The 20,577-nt window shown below is 39.8% G+C and overlaps 2 protein-coding genes across 2 annotated transcripts in view; one reads left to right on the top strand and one right to left on the bottom strand.

Moving 5' to 3' along the window:
* The first annotated feature begins 1,672 nt into the window (after nt 1-1,672).
* Nucleotides 1,673-20,577, top strand: part of LOC136245727 (sigma intracellular receptor 2-like) — a 209,173-nt gene continuing 190,268 nt past the window's right edge. The window contains exon 1 of the mRNA XM_066037211.1: nt 1,673-1,684. The gene's annotated coding sequence lies outside the window, so the exon portion shown is untranslated. The remainder of the gene's footprint in view (nt 1,685-20,577) is intronic.
* LOC136246049 (NFATC2-interacting protein-like) overlaps nt 10,662-20,577 on the bottom strand; it is a 34,323-nt gene continuing 24,407 nt past the window's right edge. Inside the window, exons 4-6 of the mRNA XM_066037496.1 lie at nt 13,314-13,458; nt 11,289-11,410; nt 10,662-10,962 (exon numbers count right to left, since the gene is read on the bottom strand). Of these exons, the coding sequence (XP_065893568.1) occupies nt 10,792-10,962; nt 11,289-11,410; nt 13,314-13,458 (438 nt within the window). The 3' untranslated portion in view covers nt 10,662-10,791. The remainder of the gene's footprint in view (nt 10,963-11,288; nt 11,411-13,313; nt 13,459-20,577) is intronic.

Here is a 20,577-nt window from a genome sequence, read left to right as displayed (position 1 = left end):
GGCAGGCAGGCAGGCAGGCAGGCAGGCAGGCAGGCAGGCAGGCAGGCAGGCAGGCAGGCAGGCAGGCAGGCAGGCAGGCAGGGAGGCAGGCAGGCAGGCAGGCAGGCAGGCAGGCAGGCAGGCAGGCAGGCAGGCAGGAAGGCAGGCAGGCAGGCAGGCAGGCAGGCAGTTAGTCAGTAGAAAGTTTCATTGAATAACTATTGGAAACATTTAAGGTTGTACTGAAGCACTTTTGGGCTTGGTTACACCTAACCAGTACTACCAGGGCACCAGAATGGCATCGTGAAGCTGGTTTAAGGGTGATCCAAAATTTTGTGATCTCTAATACTGTATGATAAACCGTATTTACACACATATAGAATATTGATCTTTGCAAAACAGAATGTTTGGTATGATAACAGAGAGACAACAGTGAAAATGGAAAGAAATGCAAGAGGTTCTGACACGATAGTTTTTTCACAAGCAGAACTTCATGAGGTTTTGTTGATAAAAGCCTCAATTCACATCTTCCGCATCTTTTTGCCCTTCCATGATATCATCTGTACATTCTACTATCTAACCAGCTAGCAAACAGTTAAATCAGCTGCTACTAATGAATGCAAAATATTAACAACTAAAATTGCAAGACCAATAAAAAAAACTATGCAAGAGTTGAAGGCCAGTACCCTCTATAATATCATACTCACCAATGACGTAACTCTGATCTGTGAAGTAGCCAGTAATCAATCACCATTTGCTGTTTATCAACTACCACTGGTACACTCCTACAGCTTCCATTGGAATATAATGGCATGCACTGCATACTACACACAGTCAGTTACATACAAGCTTGTTGAAAATGTTGTCAGTGATCTTCATAATAACAGTGATCCTCACTAAGGAACTGGTGATGGCTACTGAGCAGTGTAGTAAGTATCAGTTTAAATCACCTTTCTACCCTGGTGAGTCTTGTGAGGACATCTACAATAAGAATCCTGAAAGTCGTGACAGACCGGGATACTACTTTATCACTTATGGTCCCACTCAAGTATACTGTGGGATGACTTATACTGGATCATCTTGTGAGGACATCTACATCAATAATTCTGAAACTGCTGACAAGTCAGGATACTATCGTATCAACGTCAACCAGTGGACATTTTGTAACATGACAGCAATTAGTGGCTTTATCCCCACATGTGCTGGTGTGGGAGGAGGATGGAGAAGAATTGCCAAGGTTGACATCAGTACAGGAGATAATTGTCCCAGTGGATGGCGTAAAGACACTTACTCTAACGTTACCTTCTGTCGTATTGTCAGTGATAGTAACACTTGCTCCTCTACAAACTTCTCCACTAATGGTACAAGTTATCAGAAAGTGTGTGGTAGAGCAAGAGGATACCACAAAGGAGACTCATTTGCTTTTTTGTCTTCACAGTCAATAAATGGCTACTATACTGACGGACTATCGATCACTCATGGTAACCCACGTCAGCACATCTGGACATTTGCTAACGGACAATATGATGGTCTGGGAAATCATTACGATCGGTATAATTGTCCATGTGCGCCTGGTTCTGAGATTCCTTCTCCTTCCTTTGTAGGAACTAACTATTACTGTGAATCAGGAGACAATAGCAATACATATAGCAATGCTGCCTACTACTTCAATGACCCATTGTGGGACGGATCTGGTTGCATTACTAGCAACTGCTGCGATGACACTACCCAACCATGGTTTTATCGAGAATTGAGTGGGACCACTACAGATGATGTAGAAGTTAGGATATGCAGCCACAATATATTTCTCCATGGCTCTACTTTGATTGACCAGTTTGAGCTCTATATTCAATAAATTGCATAATGTTTTAAATAACATTTTCACATCACAATTGTATTATACAGTACATGTATACACATCAGTAACTAATTGTGTACACATTGTTAACATTGATTAATTACCATATGTATTTCCTTGGTTATAAATTGCTACACCAAGTAAATATGGCAAATTTTGTGTGGGAAAGCTGAAAATGATACTATATTGGTGGAGATAGAATGGCAGTTGTACATAGTGCTATGAGAATACAATAGATTGAGAAGGATTGCTCTGTTAGTGCATTCACTGCTTATTATTACATAAATAATATATATATATATATATACAAGTATGTACAATTAATTAGGAATTAAGTGTCCACTAGTACAGTATATTTGCAAGTGTAGATGATCTTTACTGTTTATTTCCATGATTCTTAAATCGAACTTTAAAAATTCCCATTTTTCTTGTAGTTGTACTTGTACTGAGGTAAGTGTACAATCTTGAGAAACTACTTCTACTGACGACATATTTTTATTATGTTTCATGGTATGAACTACTAACATAGACTGTTTCAAAGAGCAGTCTTAAAAGTATATAATGCTCCACAGCAGCCTCACAATGAAAGAGAACACTAAAATTGATTTTAAAACATCGTTTGTGGTAAAAAGAAGGCACCCACAGAAGCCATAAAGTTAATTACTTGTTTAGTGAGAAAGCTCAAGGAAAAATCAAGAATGTTTTCTAGTGCTTGCTGTTTACCTTTTTCGTAACATTATTATGTCTAGTGGACCCACAAATACCACATTAAAGAAACAATGGTGCTACCTGGAATTTCAGTTCTATTTGAAAATTGTGGTGTTTGCGTGATGATGTAAACAGGCAAAAGCAATGTGATTACATCATGCGAACTCCTTACTTTCAAATGGAACTGAAACCTATGCCATAAATAGTCTTACCAGCCACACAGGCTGGCTGGCGTGACTATGCCATAAAATCAAGCCACAGGGAAGCCATAACAATACTATGATTGACAACTTGCACTGCTAAAAAAAAGATATGGGACACAAATGAGGAAAAAGGCAAGCCAACAGTACCTATTAGAGATCGGAAATCATCAATAGATCAGATGTTTCAGAATCTGTAGCGATGCCATGCCCATCTGTTCATGGTTAATGAGTTATTCACAAAGGAGACAAGAGTTCATCAACTGTACACTCTGCAGCTCAGGTAATTGGTTGACTTAGGCGCTTGTTATTATACGCAAAATTTCGTGGTATGTGTGATGTTACACCATATATAGCAAGCATAGCCACAAAGCATGGTATATCACTTATTCATTCTGGCCAGTACAACAACCAATCAACCAAGCCTGATAGCCTGTACTGCACTGGCTGATCAGTCAACCCAGCCAGTAAGAGCAGAATCACTGGAATTCAATTTATAGACACACTTGAAGATTTTGATGATGGTTGTTTGTGGTCAGCAGTAGTGAATGTTCCTACTAGGGCTGGGATGAATATTGAAATTTATCTTCGAATATTCGCTAATAAAATGTTCGAACATTCGAAGCTTCGGTGTTAGCTTTTCAAGTTACAGGTTTTCTGGTATTTATGCACATCCTTCTTAAGTTTTATCTTTCTAAACCTATTTAATAAGTTTGTAAGTATTTGGAAATTGAACATCAGCAGTACTGAATGACACGATCGATCGATTGAAAATGGGCGTGTCCACTATACTACAATCATGCACAGGTAAACACCAAGTAATGGCTTAAAGTACGTTTTCCATGCATTATCTATCACTTTATAAGGTGTTTTAAGGTGCAACTATGGTAGCAAGCTGAAATGCAATGGTTTAAAAGTGGGCGTGACACACGAAGATCAATCGTGAAGAGACAAACATTAATGACCACACAATTTGTATTTGTATTTGTATTTTAAGGATAAAGGCTTATGCCTGTACATCCATAAACAAAATTAATAATTATTATGTACTTAGCTATTCTAATTACTATACAAAATCAAATAAGCAATTACTGTAGTGTCTGTCCAGCAGTGTTTTAAAATCATTGACAGAGGGAGAATCAACAATAGATTGGGGGTAATGAACTCCAGTCATTGATTACTCTGTTACTATAAAAATTAGATCTTGTATACGAATTAGTGTGATGTTTGAATAATTTCCTTGTGTGACCCCACAAGAGGAATAAGCAGCTGCAATAACAATAATGACATTCATTTGTAATTCTTTCGTAGACTATGAGTGCATTATAAAGCTTCGAAGGATACTTTTATAATTCGAAATTTACTTAAGGCCACTCCAATTGGTAATTATGTTTCTGGTCCACCGCCCGCATCCTTTTTGGAGAATGTGAAATTTCAGAAATACATGGGTAAAATGCCCGCATCAGCTTTTTGAAAAAACTGGATTTCAGAAACAAATATTGGGCTGCAACAAGTATGCTAAATCTAACTATCTAAGTGTCATAATTTGTATTTTATCATTGAAAACCTGCAAGAAATGGGCAGAGTGCATAGTACGGATCGATATACTCTAATAGAACAGTCAGTAAATCACAAAAAGTACTCTAATTGAGCAGTCACTTCATTGTGCTTTGTTGCTGAATTCTGCCCGCCCGCACCTAAAACTGATTTTCAAAGGACCAGAAACATAATTACCAATTGGTGTGGCCTAACCTTCGAACTCACGAAGCATTCGAAGCTTCGTCCCAGCTCTAGTTCCTACTACGTTTTGTTCGCATAAACGGACAAGTCCTAGGAATATCACGGAAATATACTTTATTAAGTACCACAATTGAAACCATTTAATTGTTGAGAAGACGGACTAGACTAACCCTCTTGCTCATCCTAGTCTAATGCAGGTGCAGCACAGGCGCAGTGTCTATTCTACTGATGATAAGGTTACTCCATGAGTTTCTAATTTTTCATGTGTCTTGTGTGTACCTCAAGTTGATGGTTCTCTATACCAGTGAAGTACACCATCCTGCAGTAGTATTCAGTGACATTTTCAGTAAATTAAAGAGCAATAATTGTTCAGCATCACGATGTAGCATTTTCTATCTACTTATGCTATAAATACAAATATGATTGTCCTTGCATAGTGGCCACACCAACAGAGTCTATGTATCATCTATGTTGGTAATAGCTATGGTGTTTACCCAAACAAATATGACAAATGAACATCACAATAATGCTGTGAAATACATCATCAAAATATACATGAGTTTTTGTCTGGAATGATTAAAGCTTCTATATGGTGATGAATGTTCTGCATTTTCCTGCCAGAAAATATAACATAAAAACCAGCCTCAATGTTCTTCAAAACAACTTGGCAGTACAATATTCAAATGTGTGCTTAGAACAGCCTAAAATGCTTTCAACAAGTTTCTATGGAATTTTACTTAAACTCTTGACATTCTACCAACTAACTGTCAAACCACTTTCAGCCAAGCAAAACTCAACTATGGTAAACACTATGGTCTTGATTTCTTCACTGTCCTTAGGCCCAAGGCATGCCATTTTGCCTGTCATAGTAGATACAATGCATCATGCATTGTATCAGTGGCATAGCCAACTGGAAGGTGAAGGGGGCAAACCCTAACGCAAAATGCTCAACATTGTCATAATGATTGCACAAAGGCTAATGACCCAAACATAGGCTAGCCAACATACGGTATAGTATAATTACAGCTAATGATAAATCATAACTACGTAGCTACTTTATTATGAATTACTATCTGTTATCTCACTGAGCCTTCCCATCTCATGTGCCTCAACCGTACTCCAACACATTCGCCCTTGCGCTCATGGCCACACTGATTTTGGTTTCGTCTGATTACTCCACAACTTCATCCTTAGCTCTAACCCCTATCCCCCTATAGTGAGCCAGAACATGCTTCCTTCAGTTTTAAACACTATACTCCAACTATTTTAAGTACAATATGTAGACATAGATACATGTCTGTGCCACGACAAGCACAACTTGACACATTCACTTCCACTAAGAACAACGAAACTATGTAGAGCTCTTACGTTAATCAACACCTCGTAGTCTTCAGTATCATTGAATGACAGCCTCAGAAGGTCACTGGTCTTGGACAAAATTTTGAAAATGCACTATCACGTGAGTAAGCTATTTATGGAATATGTGACTAATATTTTTGTTATGTGACTTTAGTGAGGCTACCTTTGGTGCTAGCAATACTGCATGGCCTGGGCACATGAAGTTCAAAAGTTAGATGGTTATTGCACCAGATAGCTACATGGTGAGCTTGTGATGGAAGGGCAAACAATGGTTGAATTCAGTGGTGATGGACAATTGCCGATGGGGGGTGGGGGGTCTATGCCACTGCATTGTACCATATCTTTATCCACCACTATGTAGGTGTTGACTTGTGGGTGGCATGTCAAATGGTTTCTTGTGCTGGCTATCACTGAAAAACATTAGCAACTTCTGTGATGAATTTATTGATTGCAGAGATGGTTATCATACTGTTCTTTGTTTGTAATGTTGTGTAAAGGGTGGAACATTGCTGTGAAATGACCACTTTGCTTTTCAGACAGGACACATGTTCAGATGGACAACTACATGTACATTGTTAAACACTACAAACTTAAGTTTTTCAGTTAGCTAGATGCAGATGCATTCATGCTAATGGCTTCATATGTAGAAGGTAACACATCAGGGAAATGCCCTGGTCTTGTGTAACAACAATTGCACTTAAGGTATGGCAGTACTAACCTTATGGTATATGTATATGTACTACCTCCAGATTTTCTTGCTAGAATATTACTGGATCACTAATATTTAGACTACAACTCGTTATTGTACCTTGAGTTGACAGCTGCTTGTAAATAGGAAATGTATGGCTAATTACTAGAAACAAGCCCTCTACACCTCCCGACATGGCGGGACCTCAGCGTGGCTGTTGCTACCCGTTTAAACGCCCATGCGTTGCCAATGTTACAGGCGCGTGCTATGTATCGAAGTATTGGACTCAGCGAGTGGACTACAACTCATTGTTGCTGTTGTTGTGCCTCGACAGCTGCTTGTAAGCAAGTAATGTAGTGCTGATTAGTACAAACAAGCCCATTACACCTCCCTCTAATTCAGTACGGCTGTTACTAGCCATTTAAATGCCCATGCGTTGCCAATGTTACAGGCGCATAATTATCGTGTTTCGTATCGCCTCAGAGCGTGGTCTCTATCGGACATGACCGTGGCTCTACGAGATTTAGAGACCACGTTTTCAGCCAATCAAATTTCAGTATCAAACTTGTTGTAGTCTAAATAATAGTTAGACGTCAAGAACCAGGGTTCTTCTACGGGATCATGTTTAGAAAACTCGAAGTCCCTGGGCTGTAGCGCCTGAGCGCAGCGAGGGCGCTACTAGAAGAGGGAGAGTATCAAACACTCAATATAACCTGTACAAATGCATGCACTGCCACAAGTTCACCTTTTGATGAAATTAATACCTTTCCTAATATGGAGAGGTATCGATTGGTGTTTAATACGACTCCACTAGTAAGAGAGAACTGTTGATAGATGTTGAATATGGTGAAGCCTTTATTTTACAGAAGAGTGAGGTGTTGGTACTGTACTAGTGGCAGTGCATTTGATAAATGCATTCCAGTTTGATACTCTCCCTTGCTACTATATTATAAACTCTTGGTACCATGTATAATGTAGTGTACAGCATATAAGACCAGTGTACATGTGCATCAGCTCGCCAGATTGCTTGCAAGGTCTTGTAAGATTGCACAAAATCTTGCGAGTAGTGTACTAAGAAAGAATGCCGTGCAAATTTCAGTATCAAACTTGTTGTAGTCTAAATGATGGTGTAGCATCTAGAGACCACGTTTTCAGCCAATCAAATTTCAGTATCAAACTTGTTGTAGTCTAAATGATGGTGTAGCATCTTTGGATCTGTATAATTGTCCATGTACTCCTAATTCTGTATACTCTCCTGCTTCCTTTGTAGGAACTGATTATTACTGTGAATCAGGAACTAACAATACATGGAATGCCAATGAGTATTACTTCAATGATCCATTGTGGGATGGATCTGGTTGCATCAACAGTTATTGCTGTGACAACCCTACCCAACCATGGTTTTACCATAGATAATAGAGTAAAGGGATAGGAAACGCAATAACGTGACGTCACAAAATACGTACATTTCTATTGGAATTCCGTGTAGTACGTCACGAACATACTCGTTACGCTTGCTGCGCTTGTATCAAAGATAAACAAATTGTTGTAACGACAGAATTTTGTAACCAACGACTGTGAAACTTCGCTACAGTGAACTCAAGTAAGTAATCGAGGGAAATAGGATGGTACCGACCCTCAAGGAAGTTATACGCAAAATTAAAGGAGATTGAAAGTGAAAAAAACGGCCCAAAAATTACTTTAAACCACTTTACTTTCTTCGTAAATATATTCTATCCTTTTAACTGTGATAAACCTATTTCTTACCATTTAACAGAGGGAACCAGAGGAAATATCGGAGCAAAACAGGAATTGTTGCTTGAAGAAACGACTAAGTATCTTCCATTTTTAACCAAAAGTTTTAACCACCTTGCAGTACAACGCAACGCTAAAAGACTGTGTTGGTGACACGCCTAGCTTACCACAAGATTCGAAAGTGGAACCGGCTATAAAAGAAGCGGTATGGACGAGGCATGTAGGTACGATGAGCGAAAGTGTGACAGCGTGTAACAATCACGGTTAATGCGATACGCTTTGTTACAAAATCTACGGTCTGAATTCTCTCGCCAAAATCTCTCACATAGGCCTAAATACTTACTGTAGTCTGTTGGATTACTATTTACGCTGCTTAGAACACTAATTCTCACAAAACTGTCTTGTCCTTTCAAGTCACGCGTAACGGAAATCAAACCGGAAATTGCTTGCGTTTCCTATCCCTTTACTCTATTATCTATGGTTTTACTGAGAGTTAAGTGGGACCTCTACAGATGATATAGAAGCTTGGATATGTACACACTATGATTATTCCTCCTATGGGGGAGCTCCCATCGTTGATCAACTTGAACTCTGTATTCAATAAACACTTTCCCAATTGTACATGCATACACTTTGTATAGCATAATTATTGTGTAACACTTTATTTTTATTAACAAAATTAATAAACTATATTGGCAGAGACAAAATTTTAATGGCCATGCAGGGATGTTTGGTACAGTGATAATGTCATGTGTCCTCTCTGATCCACAAGAGGTTCCACTTCTCCCTCCAATTAAATTGTGCAATAAGACTATTATAGGACTGCACCATATTTTGCCAGCCCGGCAAGTCAGATGTAATTTAAGTTTACTCAAGGATTTTTTCGGTTAAGCCAATACTCCATTCACTTGTATGGAGTTTCATTCACGCACTATATAGTCCTTCAAAGTTAACCCCTACATTTTTCTTATTCCAGCAGCGCTTATGCACCTATCAATATTATGCCCCACCACCCCCCTCCCGGGCAAGGGTGGGGATTTGACTTTTAAAAAAATCTACCCTACCCGTGGGGCATGACGAGTAGTCAAATCCCCATGTAGTGTACTTTGGGAAAGTAGGTTATTCTTGCAGGAGGTGCATAGTTTATAAAGTCAAGTGCTAAAATTTTAAACAGTCAAACACCCCACTAGTGGGGCAATTTTTAAGGTTAAATAGGATCAAATCCCCCATGTATGCCCGGGAGGGGGGTAGTGGGGCTTAATATTGATAGGTGCATTATGAGCTCCTGGGAATGTTCAGCATGCTGTGGTCAGCACTCAGCAGTAGTATGGCTTCAGCTATGTGATCACAATACCACAACAACATTGCTGCTCTGGTATGAACTTAATATACTGTGGTTAAAATATAGGTTATGACATGAGGTTTCCAAATGAACATGCTAGTGTGAGTAGATTGGATACATATTAACGCATATTAACACATTGGTTTCTCTTGCAGAGACTAAGTCAGAAGATGAATGGCAAAGTGAACCTACAAGAAGAAAATTTGCTTGAAAGATTGAAAAATGCATTTAAAAATAGGTCATGGACGTGAAGAAAGATATAGCTAGGAGGGAAAGTTATGCAGTTTTTATCCTCCAAAAGTAATCACATTTTGCTCTAGCCCTGTGGAAAAAATAAGATGAACAAAATGGCTCAAAATAGCAGATTTTAAAGTACTTTTATCAGGTCCTTTTGACTTCATCTTTGCTAGTAGACCTAAACTTCTTCAAAATTAACTTCTAAAACTTCTTTTGAGGTTGGAAGAGATTTCTAAGGTGGTGTTTAGCTGAGTGTTCTATTAGGATTTCGGGAAAAAACAGGGTGACCTCTATCTACCGTGGTTCATAATAATTCATAGGTAATGGTATAAGGTTTTCAAATGAACATGCTAATGTGAATAGATTGGATACTTATTAACACATTGGTTTCTCTTGCAGAGACTAAGTCAGAAGATCAATGGCAAGGTGAAACAAATTTGCTTGAAAGTGGATGTTTACATTGCAATGTGCATTTAAAAATAGATCATGGACATGGAGAAAGACATAGGACGGAAAGTTATGTAGTTTTTATCCCCAAAAAGTACTAACATTTTGCTCTAACCCTGTGAAAGAAAAATAAGATGAACAAAATGGCAGATTTTAGTTCTTTAAAAAGGTACCTTTATCAGGTCCTATATATTGACTTCATCTTTGCTAGTGGATCTAAACCTCTTCCAAATTAACTTCTAAGGCTTCTTTTGGGGTTGGAAAGATTTCTAAGGTGGTGTTTAGCTGAGTGTTCTATTAGGATTTTGGAAAAAACAGAGGTGACCTCTATTATGAAATCTTCTTGAATTTTAGAATGATTTGCAAAGTGCTTTATATTTACTTCAACGACAAAAAAATTCATGTACAACATAGAGGTAATTAAACATCACAAATTAATATACATATATTTGCACTGCAATGTAAGAGTGTGTGTGTATCAGTCATCTGTCATTACTCTGGCATCAATTACATCATCATCTTCCAATCCCAGCTCTTCTGCTGTACTAGTTGGCTCAACTGCATCCCCATCAAACACAAATTTAACCATCTCCCTAGCAACCTCCATTGTTGAGGAGAATGCTGTTAAGACTTTGTCAAGAGGATCCGCCTGAAACAATAATAAACATACAGTTAGCAAATTGGATGACACATTTTTATTTGTGTTTTAAATTTCATACATTCCAACAATGTAGCATACAGTAATGGTACTGCTGTATTCCAAATATTTGAAAATGTTCTTGTTCAATATAATAAACAGTTAAGATCATGGGCAAGTGTCTTAATTGTCAAGGTGTCCACATCTCAGGGGTCCAAACTGTAAAGGTACTTACATATGTGATTTAGGTATGTAATGGAATTCAGTGTCTTTTTCAATTCATTCTGGTATGTTGGCATTCAATGGAGTCACATAATGTATGCACAGAGTTTACATACCCTTTTAAGTCGGTAGTTGACAGATTTGGTGGTACTCTGTACTCTGATGGTGATTTGGTTGGGGTCATCTTCTGGTGATACTACTGGCTCATCAGTAATGGCCTTCTCCATCACTAGAGCATCTGATAAAAGGGAACAAGCGTGTAGCTAAACCGATCAATATAGTATACCACTGGGGAGTTATTTGAAAAAATTGGAGTCCATGCACAGCGTTCATTTTAGAAATACAGTCAAGAAAGCCAGTGCAACATATGCGGTCAGTGATAGTGGAGGAGAACAGACGGCTAAGTAATAGGCCAAATGAATTTAAGAACTGCAGACATGGAATTTAGCAATCTAGTTTGGAGGTGGATTTTATCATGCATATTATGCTAGGGGGGCTGCAGGAATGGCCCACTCCCATATGGAAATTAATAGTGGACTGTAAAAGAATTATTAGATCTGCAATTTTTAGCCAAAGAGAATACTGTTGAAGAGAAAGATCATAAATCAGGAGATCTCATCAAATAGCTGACGATAAAATGAGAAAGGATTATACGTAGATGGAGGCTGGGTGGGTAGGAGCAAAATGCTCTAGTCTCCACCAAAAAAAAAAATTCTGGTGGATTAGCTACAACTGTAGTACTGGACCTTAACAGATGTGCTTTATAAAGCAGTTTATCTCTAACTTGATCCCTAGGAATAGTTCCACTGTAAAGTGAAGCCTCGCTTAGTGGTCACCTCACTAACAAAGTCAACTCATTATGGGGGCTGTCCTTTTTGGTACTTAAGATGACCCTGTGTATTAATGAGGTTTCTCAGTACCTCAAATATCAAAAGAGCTGATCATTTAATAATCGACATACTCGTGTATATGAATGCATTGTATCTGACAACTCCTCAAGTTAAGATGAGACTTGATGAGTTCTGTTTTGACATTCTTATGTTTAGAAGTGCAATTTTGTAATGGGCATACAGTACAGTAGTACTGTATAGTAGGGATCGTGGATGTTAGTTCAGTCTGAAGACTGAAGACTCGTTTTCCTAGCCAATACTGCCAAGCTGTTATGAAGGAAGAAAGCCCTGACCCCAAACTCTTTCAACAAGTTTCTATGATTTTTAAATTTTCTACTAACTGACTGACTGACTAACTGCCAAGCGTAACTTGACTATGAATAAGGCTACAGGCTTGATTTTCGACTTACTTCATCCCAAAACATGCCTTTTTGCCAACCGCAGTAGCTAATACAATACATGCATCATGGACCTACTTTTATCCTCCTTTGTGTCCCATCTCATTCTCCACTACTGCATAGATGTTGATTGGAGGTACGTACCTCACAACATGGCTTCAGTGCTTTATTATCTGTACTGTGACTGGATTGATTGGAGAGGTACTTCTTGTACTGTTCTTTGTTCGTAACACTGTGTAACAGGTGGAACATAGCTGAAACTGAAGCGAAATGGCCACTTCACAATTGATAGCTGTGGCGAGCATTCAGTAGTAATTACCGTAGTGATTGGATTGATTGTAGAGGCACTTCTCGTATTGTTGTTTGTTTGTAACAGATGAAACATAGCTGAAAAAGAAGCAGAATGGCGACTTCATATTTCAGTCATCAACGTGTTCAGTCACATGATTAATGTGTCTGGCACCATTCTTTCCTTTGATGTGGTATGCAATGATAATGAAATATATTACCACAAATCAGTAAACAAACAAGTGAAGGAAAAATTAGAAATTTGAGTAGGGATCACAGAAAAAAAAGCACTATGCAGCGATGAAACAAGGGAGGTCATCTGGAGCTATACTAGTTGACATTTACTTCATTCATAGCTACACTATTGACAGACTAAAGTAGGTTCACTAGTACAGCTGCAGGTGTAGGTGACATCCCTTGTTTCATTGCTAATTGCTTTTCTTTCTGTGATCTCTACTCAAATGTAAAATTTCTGACAGAAAAATTTAAGTGGAAGATTCTGTTGTATTTTGCTAAATTGTTCTAATAAACAAATTCATTCACAAAAATTACTCTCACAACTTACCTAGGAAGTCTACTGTTGTTAGTCCCAGGCTATCGGGGGTGGCATTTAATGGAACACTTTCAGTGTTGAATGAGATTAGAATACGTTCCTTGACAACACCAAGGTCATCAGCAAGTTGAGACACAACCTCCGAGAATGGTTTAACCTAAACACAAGTTGTAATTTAAGAAACTTATAACCTACATATTTCCTTGGCTATCTACGTACAAAGGAATTTATGCAAATAAAGACCTACACTAAACTGCGTGTATGTGTGTACACATGTATGACTTGGCACACTTGCTTGACTGTCACTGTTATGTAATGACCTTGGTAGTGTGTTGTGTGGCCCAAGTAACCATCGCTACGCCAGTAAGTTATTAATAGGAACAACAACACAATTTCATGCACACTTACTGTACGTAGCTTCGTGCTGACTTTTCTGAACAGAACATAATATCTTGCTGTGAGAATACACTGTACGTACCTTTAGGAGCTCACGTAATATATATTTGAGTGCAATCCCTTAAGGCAATACTAAGATACCTTTGTCTTCTTTTTATTCACACAAACTGCCACAAAACACAAATGTGTGATCTGATGATTGCCTTGAACTTTAACAAAAGGGGGAGGGAGGTGGTCATGTTAAAAAGATCAATTTTGGAACCAAATTTTGTTTGAATAGGATAAATAGTTGTGAAGTTATGAATGGACTCTCAAATTAAAAGACCTATTTGTTGTAACACCTAAAGGGTACATTGTTTAAATAGGAAATGAGTAGGTTTACCACTGCAGCTAGGCTCTGGCCTATTATGCCCAAAATTTTACCTATTATGCTTTTGAGCATTGCTCAAAAATTAAGCCTATTATGCTCAAAATTATGCTTTCAAAATCAAGATTATGCTCTAGAGCTGACTGTTTTATTAGAGTATATCAGCCTTTCCTGACTGCTCTATTAGAGTAAGTGACTGCTCTATTAGAGTATCTCGATCTTTTTTCTGCAAAGTGTGAATAACCAACAAAGAAATGGTTTAGTACGTTATATTACATGTTTTAAATATAAAATTCACTAATAATACTATTGACAGTGAATATTTGCCACCTTTCAGGTGCGCGTATTGCGCATTCAAATATCGTCCCTATTATGCTGGCATTATGCTTGATGCTTTTGGTCACCTATTATGCTTTAAATTATGCCGGCATAATCGGCCGGTGCCTAACTGCAGCTCAAATCTTTTGTGGTTGCAATGGAATTAGGCTAACAGCTAAGAGTTATGATGCAAAAACAAAGCATGGGGAGCAAGCATACAATTGAAATTTGAAATGGTTATCACCCCACATTACACACCTCTAATGGGAACACCAATGAGTGGATAGCTTACCCACTGTAGCTTTAACTTTTTGTGATTGCAAATGAATTGGACTAACAACTATGGAGTTATAACACAAAATTACAATACACAATAGAGATACTCTAATAGAACAGTCACTCTAATACAGTGTTCAACGTTCACGCAACAAATGAGATTAAGTAATATCTTCATGCTGATTTGTAAAATGGATATAATACATTGTATAGATGAACAGGTAATTTAAAATCAAAACATGACAGCACTGGCCTTGTTGGCTACAAGGAATAGTGTATCTCTTGGAACTGAAAGTGGCGTCTCCCTCTCACATTCACATGAAAAAGAACGGATTCAACTGAGAAATTGCATTGTTGCATGCTCTTTTGTCCAAATGATTTGACGTGCCTTCTGTTCTTAGCTAGCCTTCTTTCTTTCCTAGACTATTGATACTTATATAGTTAATATTATATCCATTGGTACAACACTATTTAAGTTAGTTACAGCAGTTAATTGCATTTCCATATATTACCATTATAACATTGTTGCTAAGAAAGAACAGACAATTCCAAATCACAACTGCTAACATTATGGGCAAAATTCAAACATGGTGTCTTATGTTAGTGATGTAACATTATTATTATGTGCAACAAGAATGGGTCAATACTCCATCGTCTTATGAGATGGCAGCAAAACTGATTGAATAGGAAGGCTGTCCAGTCACAAAGAAAAGCTTGCAATAATGCAAAATTGACATGTGTCACTGGCTATGAAACAAAAAGGTTACCTTGCTACGCCTGTACTACCATCATTCTTCTGTCATGCCATTTGACCTCATTTCCATAGATACACTTCCTGGTACATACTCAAGCATGTGCCTCTATGCAATACCCTAATAAAAATTTTTAAAAGTTAGTTTTATAATACCTGGTAGCCATGTTTGAAATTTACTGCTAACAAAGTTACATGCTCCCTGATAATGCATGGAATTTGGTGTGCTTCTGTTAAGAAAAACAAAGCCATCAGCAGGATTTGAACCTGCAACCTAACAGCAACCCATGTTTGCAAGGTATCAGCACTACACTCTTTCTGTGGTTTGCAATGGAATACAGCTAAAGTTTGTCCCACATACGCAAATTTTTCAGTGCACTATCTGTAGATGACAGTCAACACTAGAGAATACGGATGATAACCGGAACATTGACATATAAATAGACTTAGATGTATCGTTGTGTTAGCTGTGCTTGTCATTGATTTCGTGTCCAGTTGACAATAAATTATTTAAACTATGTATGCAATCAAATAGGGACGCTCCTTATTCTCTATGACAAGCACAACTCAATGCTCAGGGTGACAGCTGTCTGGCGACTGGCTTCCTCAAGACCGGGACGAAAGGCTTGGCAATCTACCTGGCGAAAGGTCAGCTGGTCCAATTAAAGAGCACCGCTATTGTGAAGAGATGCCTGCCATCCGGTGCCCAATTGAAGGTTGCGTGTACCAAACGCCGGATGTGGACCCTGTGGTGGCTGCTGCCCTTATCACAACCCATGCAAGCGTCCATGCTGTACCCCACCCTGTTGCTCCTGCGGCGAAAGCTGAAAAGGTGAAACGTCCATGCATATCGTCTGCTGGAACGACGGAGGAATGGCAGTATTTTCAGTCCAGATGGAGTGACTATGTGAGAGCGACTAACCTATCAGGTGCGGACAAAGTAATCCAACTATTTGAATGCTGCGACGACCAACTACAAAGGGACCTTACTCGAAATGCTGGAGGAACCCTTACGGGAAAGTCAGAAGAAGAGGTACTTGCGGCTGTGAAGACCCTGGCAGTCAGGGAGGAGAATGTTATGGTGGCCAGAGTGGCGCTCCACAATATGAAACAAGACAGCGGTGAACCAATTCGTGCTTTTGGAGCTAGACTTCGAGGGCAGGCCAGTGTATGTAAGTTCATACAAAAATGTACAAATTGTGACACTTATGTAGGTTATACTGAAGCCATACTGCAGGACGTATTGTGCCGGGGTATGGAAGATGCTGAGATTCAGCTCGATCTATTGGGTGATAAAAACCAGGACATGACCTTTGAACAAATACTTAGATTTATAGAAGCTAAGGAAGCTGGTAAGAGGTCAGTTACCCAGCTCCTTTTGCCACATGCAACTGATGCCATTGCTGGCAGTACATATAAGCGTCAGAAAAGGGACACTGTGGAGAGACCACCAAGGGAGCAGGATTCATGCTCATATTGTGGGAAGAGAGGTCATGGAAAAGTGCACCCGCACGTCTGAGACGCAGAGAATGCCCAGAGTATGGCACAGTTTGTGGCCATTGTGGCAAGGACCATCACTTTGAAAGTGTCTGCAGAGCAAAGGTCAAGGTCAGAGTGGATACCACTAATGAGAGTGCAATATTTGACACCTTGTGTGAGTTAACAATACAGCATAATTTGGCATCTGTTTCCCTAGATCATCATGTTTATGATCAACCATCAAACAAATGGTTGCGGCGTCCATCAAAGCCCCAGCCATTTGTCAGGTTATCAGTGAGAGTGGAGAAGGATGACTACAAACGTTTTGGGTTTCACTTATCCTTCTCACCAAGCAATATTCTAATTGATGCCATGGCAGACACAGGGTGCCAGAGTTGCTTGGCAGGGCTCAAGCTGGCTGAGAAGTCAGGAATTTCCAGTGAGGATCTCATCCCAGTTAACATGCGGATGCATTCTGCCGACAATCGTGACATCCCGATTCTGGGTGCTATGATTTTTAGGTTATCTGGGAGGGACCAATCAGGTAGTGAGAGGGTGACTCGACAGATGGTTTACATCACCAACAATACAGATAAGTTCTTTCTTAGTCGGGAAGCTTGTATGGACTTGGGTATTATACCAACTCAATTTTCAATTGTAGGTGAGATACCTCCACGGGTGGATCACCAGGTACTTAGTATTGACCATACCAGTTCCTCTCGGGAAGTGGCTTCTCTGAAATGTGATTGTCCGAGGAGGACCAAACCGCCGCCTCTCCCCACCACCCTCCCCTATGCTGCCACCGAAGAAAACATAATGAAGCTCAAGCAATTCTTACTAGAATATTATGGCTCCAGCACTTTTAATACATGTGAACATCAACCTTTGCCCACGATGGAGGGACCACTTATGCGTCTAATGATTGACCCCGAGGCGAAACCAACTGCCTATCATTCACCGATACCAGTCCCTATTCATTGGCAAGATGACGTTAAGGCAGAATTGGACAGAGATGTCAGGCTGGGTGTTTTAGAACCTGTCCCCATTGGTGAGCCAGTAACTTGGTGTCACAGAATGGTCATTTGTGCCAATAAGAATGGAAAGCCTAGGAGGACCATTAACTTTCAACCACTCAACAGTCATGCCACTCGGGGAACTCACCATACTCAATCTCCTTTTCATCAGGCTAGATCTGTTCCCCATGGAAAGAAGAAAACCGTATGTGATGCTTGAAATGGCTATCACAGTGTTCCACTTCACCCTGATGATCGTCATTATACCACCTTTATCACTCCGTGGGGCAGGTACCGATATTGTACTGCACCCCAAAGATACATTGCTTCAGGGGATGGTTACTCCAGGCGCTACGATGAAGTTGTAGCATTGTTCCCCCAGAAGACTAAATGTGTGGATGATACGCTCTTGTGGTCAGACACTATCCATGACTGTTTCTTTCAAGCAGCCAAATGGCTTGACATCTGTGGACGAAATGGTATCATCCTCAACCCAGAGAAGTTTGTGTTCGCCCAAGACAATGCGGAATTTGCTGGATTTGAGATAACAAGTGATACGGTTCGCCCTTGTAAGAAATACCTTAGAGCTATTATGGAGTTTCCTACACCTAGAAACATTACAGATGTTAGATCTACTCAATCAAGTGACATATGCCTTTAGCATGGCTGAACGGATGCTCCCATTAGAAATCTGCTCAAACCAGCCACCATGTTTCATTGGGATGGTAGTCTTAATCAGTTATTTGAGGAGTCCAAAACTGTGATTGTTTCTGAAATTTCTGATGGAGTGAAGATTTTTGACAAAACTAAACCAACTTGCCTCGCTACAAATTGGTCCAGGCATGGCATAGGCTTCTGGCTTTTTCAGAAGCACTGCTCATGCCCATCAATTGGCCTCTTCTGTTGTCGTCAGGGATGGAAGATCACCCTAGTGGGTAGTAGATTCACTCACCCTGCAGAATCCCGTTATGTGCCAATTGAGGGAGAAGCTCTGGCAGTGGCAGATGCCCTCGATAAAGCTAGGCACTTTGTTTTGGTGATAATCTTGTGGTTGCAGTTGACCACAAACCTTTATTGAAGATATTTGGAGATAGATCTTTAGATCAAGTAAGCAATCCTCGACTACGTAACCTTAAGGAAAAACTCTCCGCTATAGTTTTAAAAATGGTACACATTCTGGGAGTCAAGAACAGAGCTTCCGATGCTATCTCTAGGTATCCCTCTGGTGACCCAATCCCATCCAAGATGGAATTATCAGATGATGACATCTCCTACATCACCTCGGATCCTCTCGTGTCTCCGGAACTTAACATTCCTCTTCAACTTTTTGCAGGTGTACTTCGTGATGATCAACTACCATCGGATGACATGGAGGCTGCTTTGAGGCATTCTGCGGCTGCTCAACTTGAGGACATTCAAATAGTTGATTGGAATCAGGTCTGCATTGTCACAAGTTCAGACACAGATATGCATTCCTTACTCTCTATTATTGAAGATGGTATGCCAGATCAAAGATGCCAGCTACCATCTCAGCTTAGAGACTATCACCAATTTAAGGAGCATCTGTACAGTATAGATGGTGTAATTCTGTACAAAGATAGAATCGTTATTCCACCATCTCTTCGGCAACGCTGCTTGTCTGCTCTTCGTGCAGCGCATCAGGGCACTTCCTCAATGATTTCTAGAGCGGACGCTTCAATCTTCTGGCCACGTATCACCTACGACATTCAAGCAACTAGGGCCAATTGCAGCCACTGTAACCAGATGGCACCATCCCAACCTGCTTTGCCACCTACACCACCAATTCTTGCAGTGTATCCTTTTCAATGTATATGTGCTGATTATTTTCACCAACAGGGAATGAACTACCTTGTCATTGTGGACCGATATTCCAATTGGCCAATAGTTGAAAGGGTGCAGAATGGATCCGAAGGCCTCATTGCGGTACTTCGATGGACATTCGCCACTTATGGGATCCCGGATGAGCTGTCTTCTGATGGTGGGCCTGAGTTTGTCGCCCACATGACAAGATCATTTTTATCTAGTTGGGGCGTTCATCACCGACTTAGCTCAGTGGCCTTTCCTCACAACAATTGTAGAGCAGAAGTTGGAGTCAAAACAATCAAGCGACTAATTGTTGACAATGTTGCACCTGGAGGTAACCTTGATGTGGACAAGTTCCAACAAGCAATTCTGCAATACCGCAACACTCCAGACAAGGACACCAAACTATCTCCTGCAATGTGCATATTTGGCAGACCTATCAAAGATCTCATCCCAATCCTACCTGGCAAATACCAGCCACATCCAGTGTGGAAAGAGTCATTACTGGCTAGAGAGACAGCACTGAGGAGGCGTCACATAGCCAATCATGAAAGATGGCAAGAGCATACCAGACGCCTTCCACCTCTGTCTGTCGGGGATCATGTAAGGATTCAGAATCAGGTTGGTAATCACCCCAGAAAATGGGATAAAACTGGAATTGTCATTGAGGTACGTCAGTATCATCAGTATGTTGTTAGAGTGGATGGTTCAGGCAGAATTACTATCAGAAATCAGAAATTTCTACGAAAATATACTACTGTGTATAAACCTGATAGGAAAAGATCGATACTGGATGACTTGAAGTACCTGCCACCTATAGTATGTTCACGTTGAGCTGAACCCTCAAAAACA

Source organism: Dysidea avara, chromosome 15, assembly GCF_963678975.1.
Source record: "Dysidea avara chromosome 15, odDysAvar1.4, whole genome shotgun sequence".
NCBI classification, from domain to species: Eukaryota; Metazoa; Porifera; class Demospongiae; order Dictyoceratida; family Dysideidae; genus Dysidea; species Dysidea avara.
Note: the sequence above shows the minus strand (reverse complement) of the source record. Positions and strands in the feature narration are given on the sequence as shown.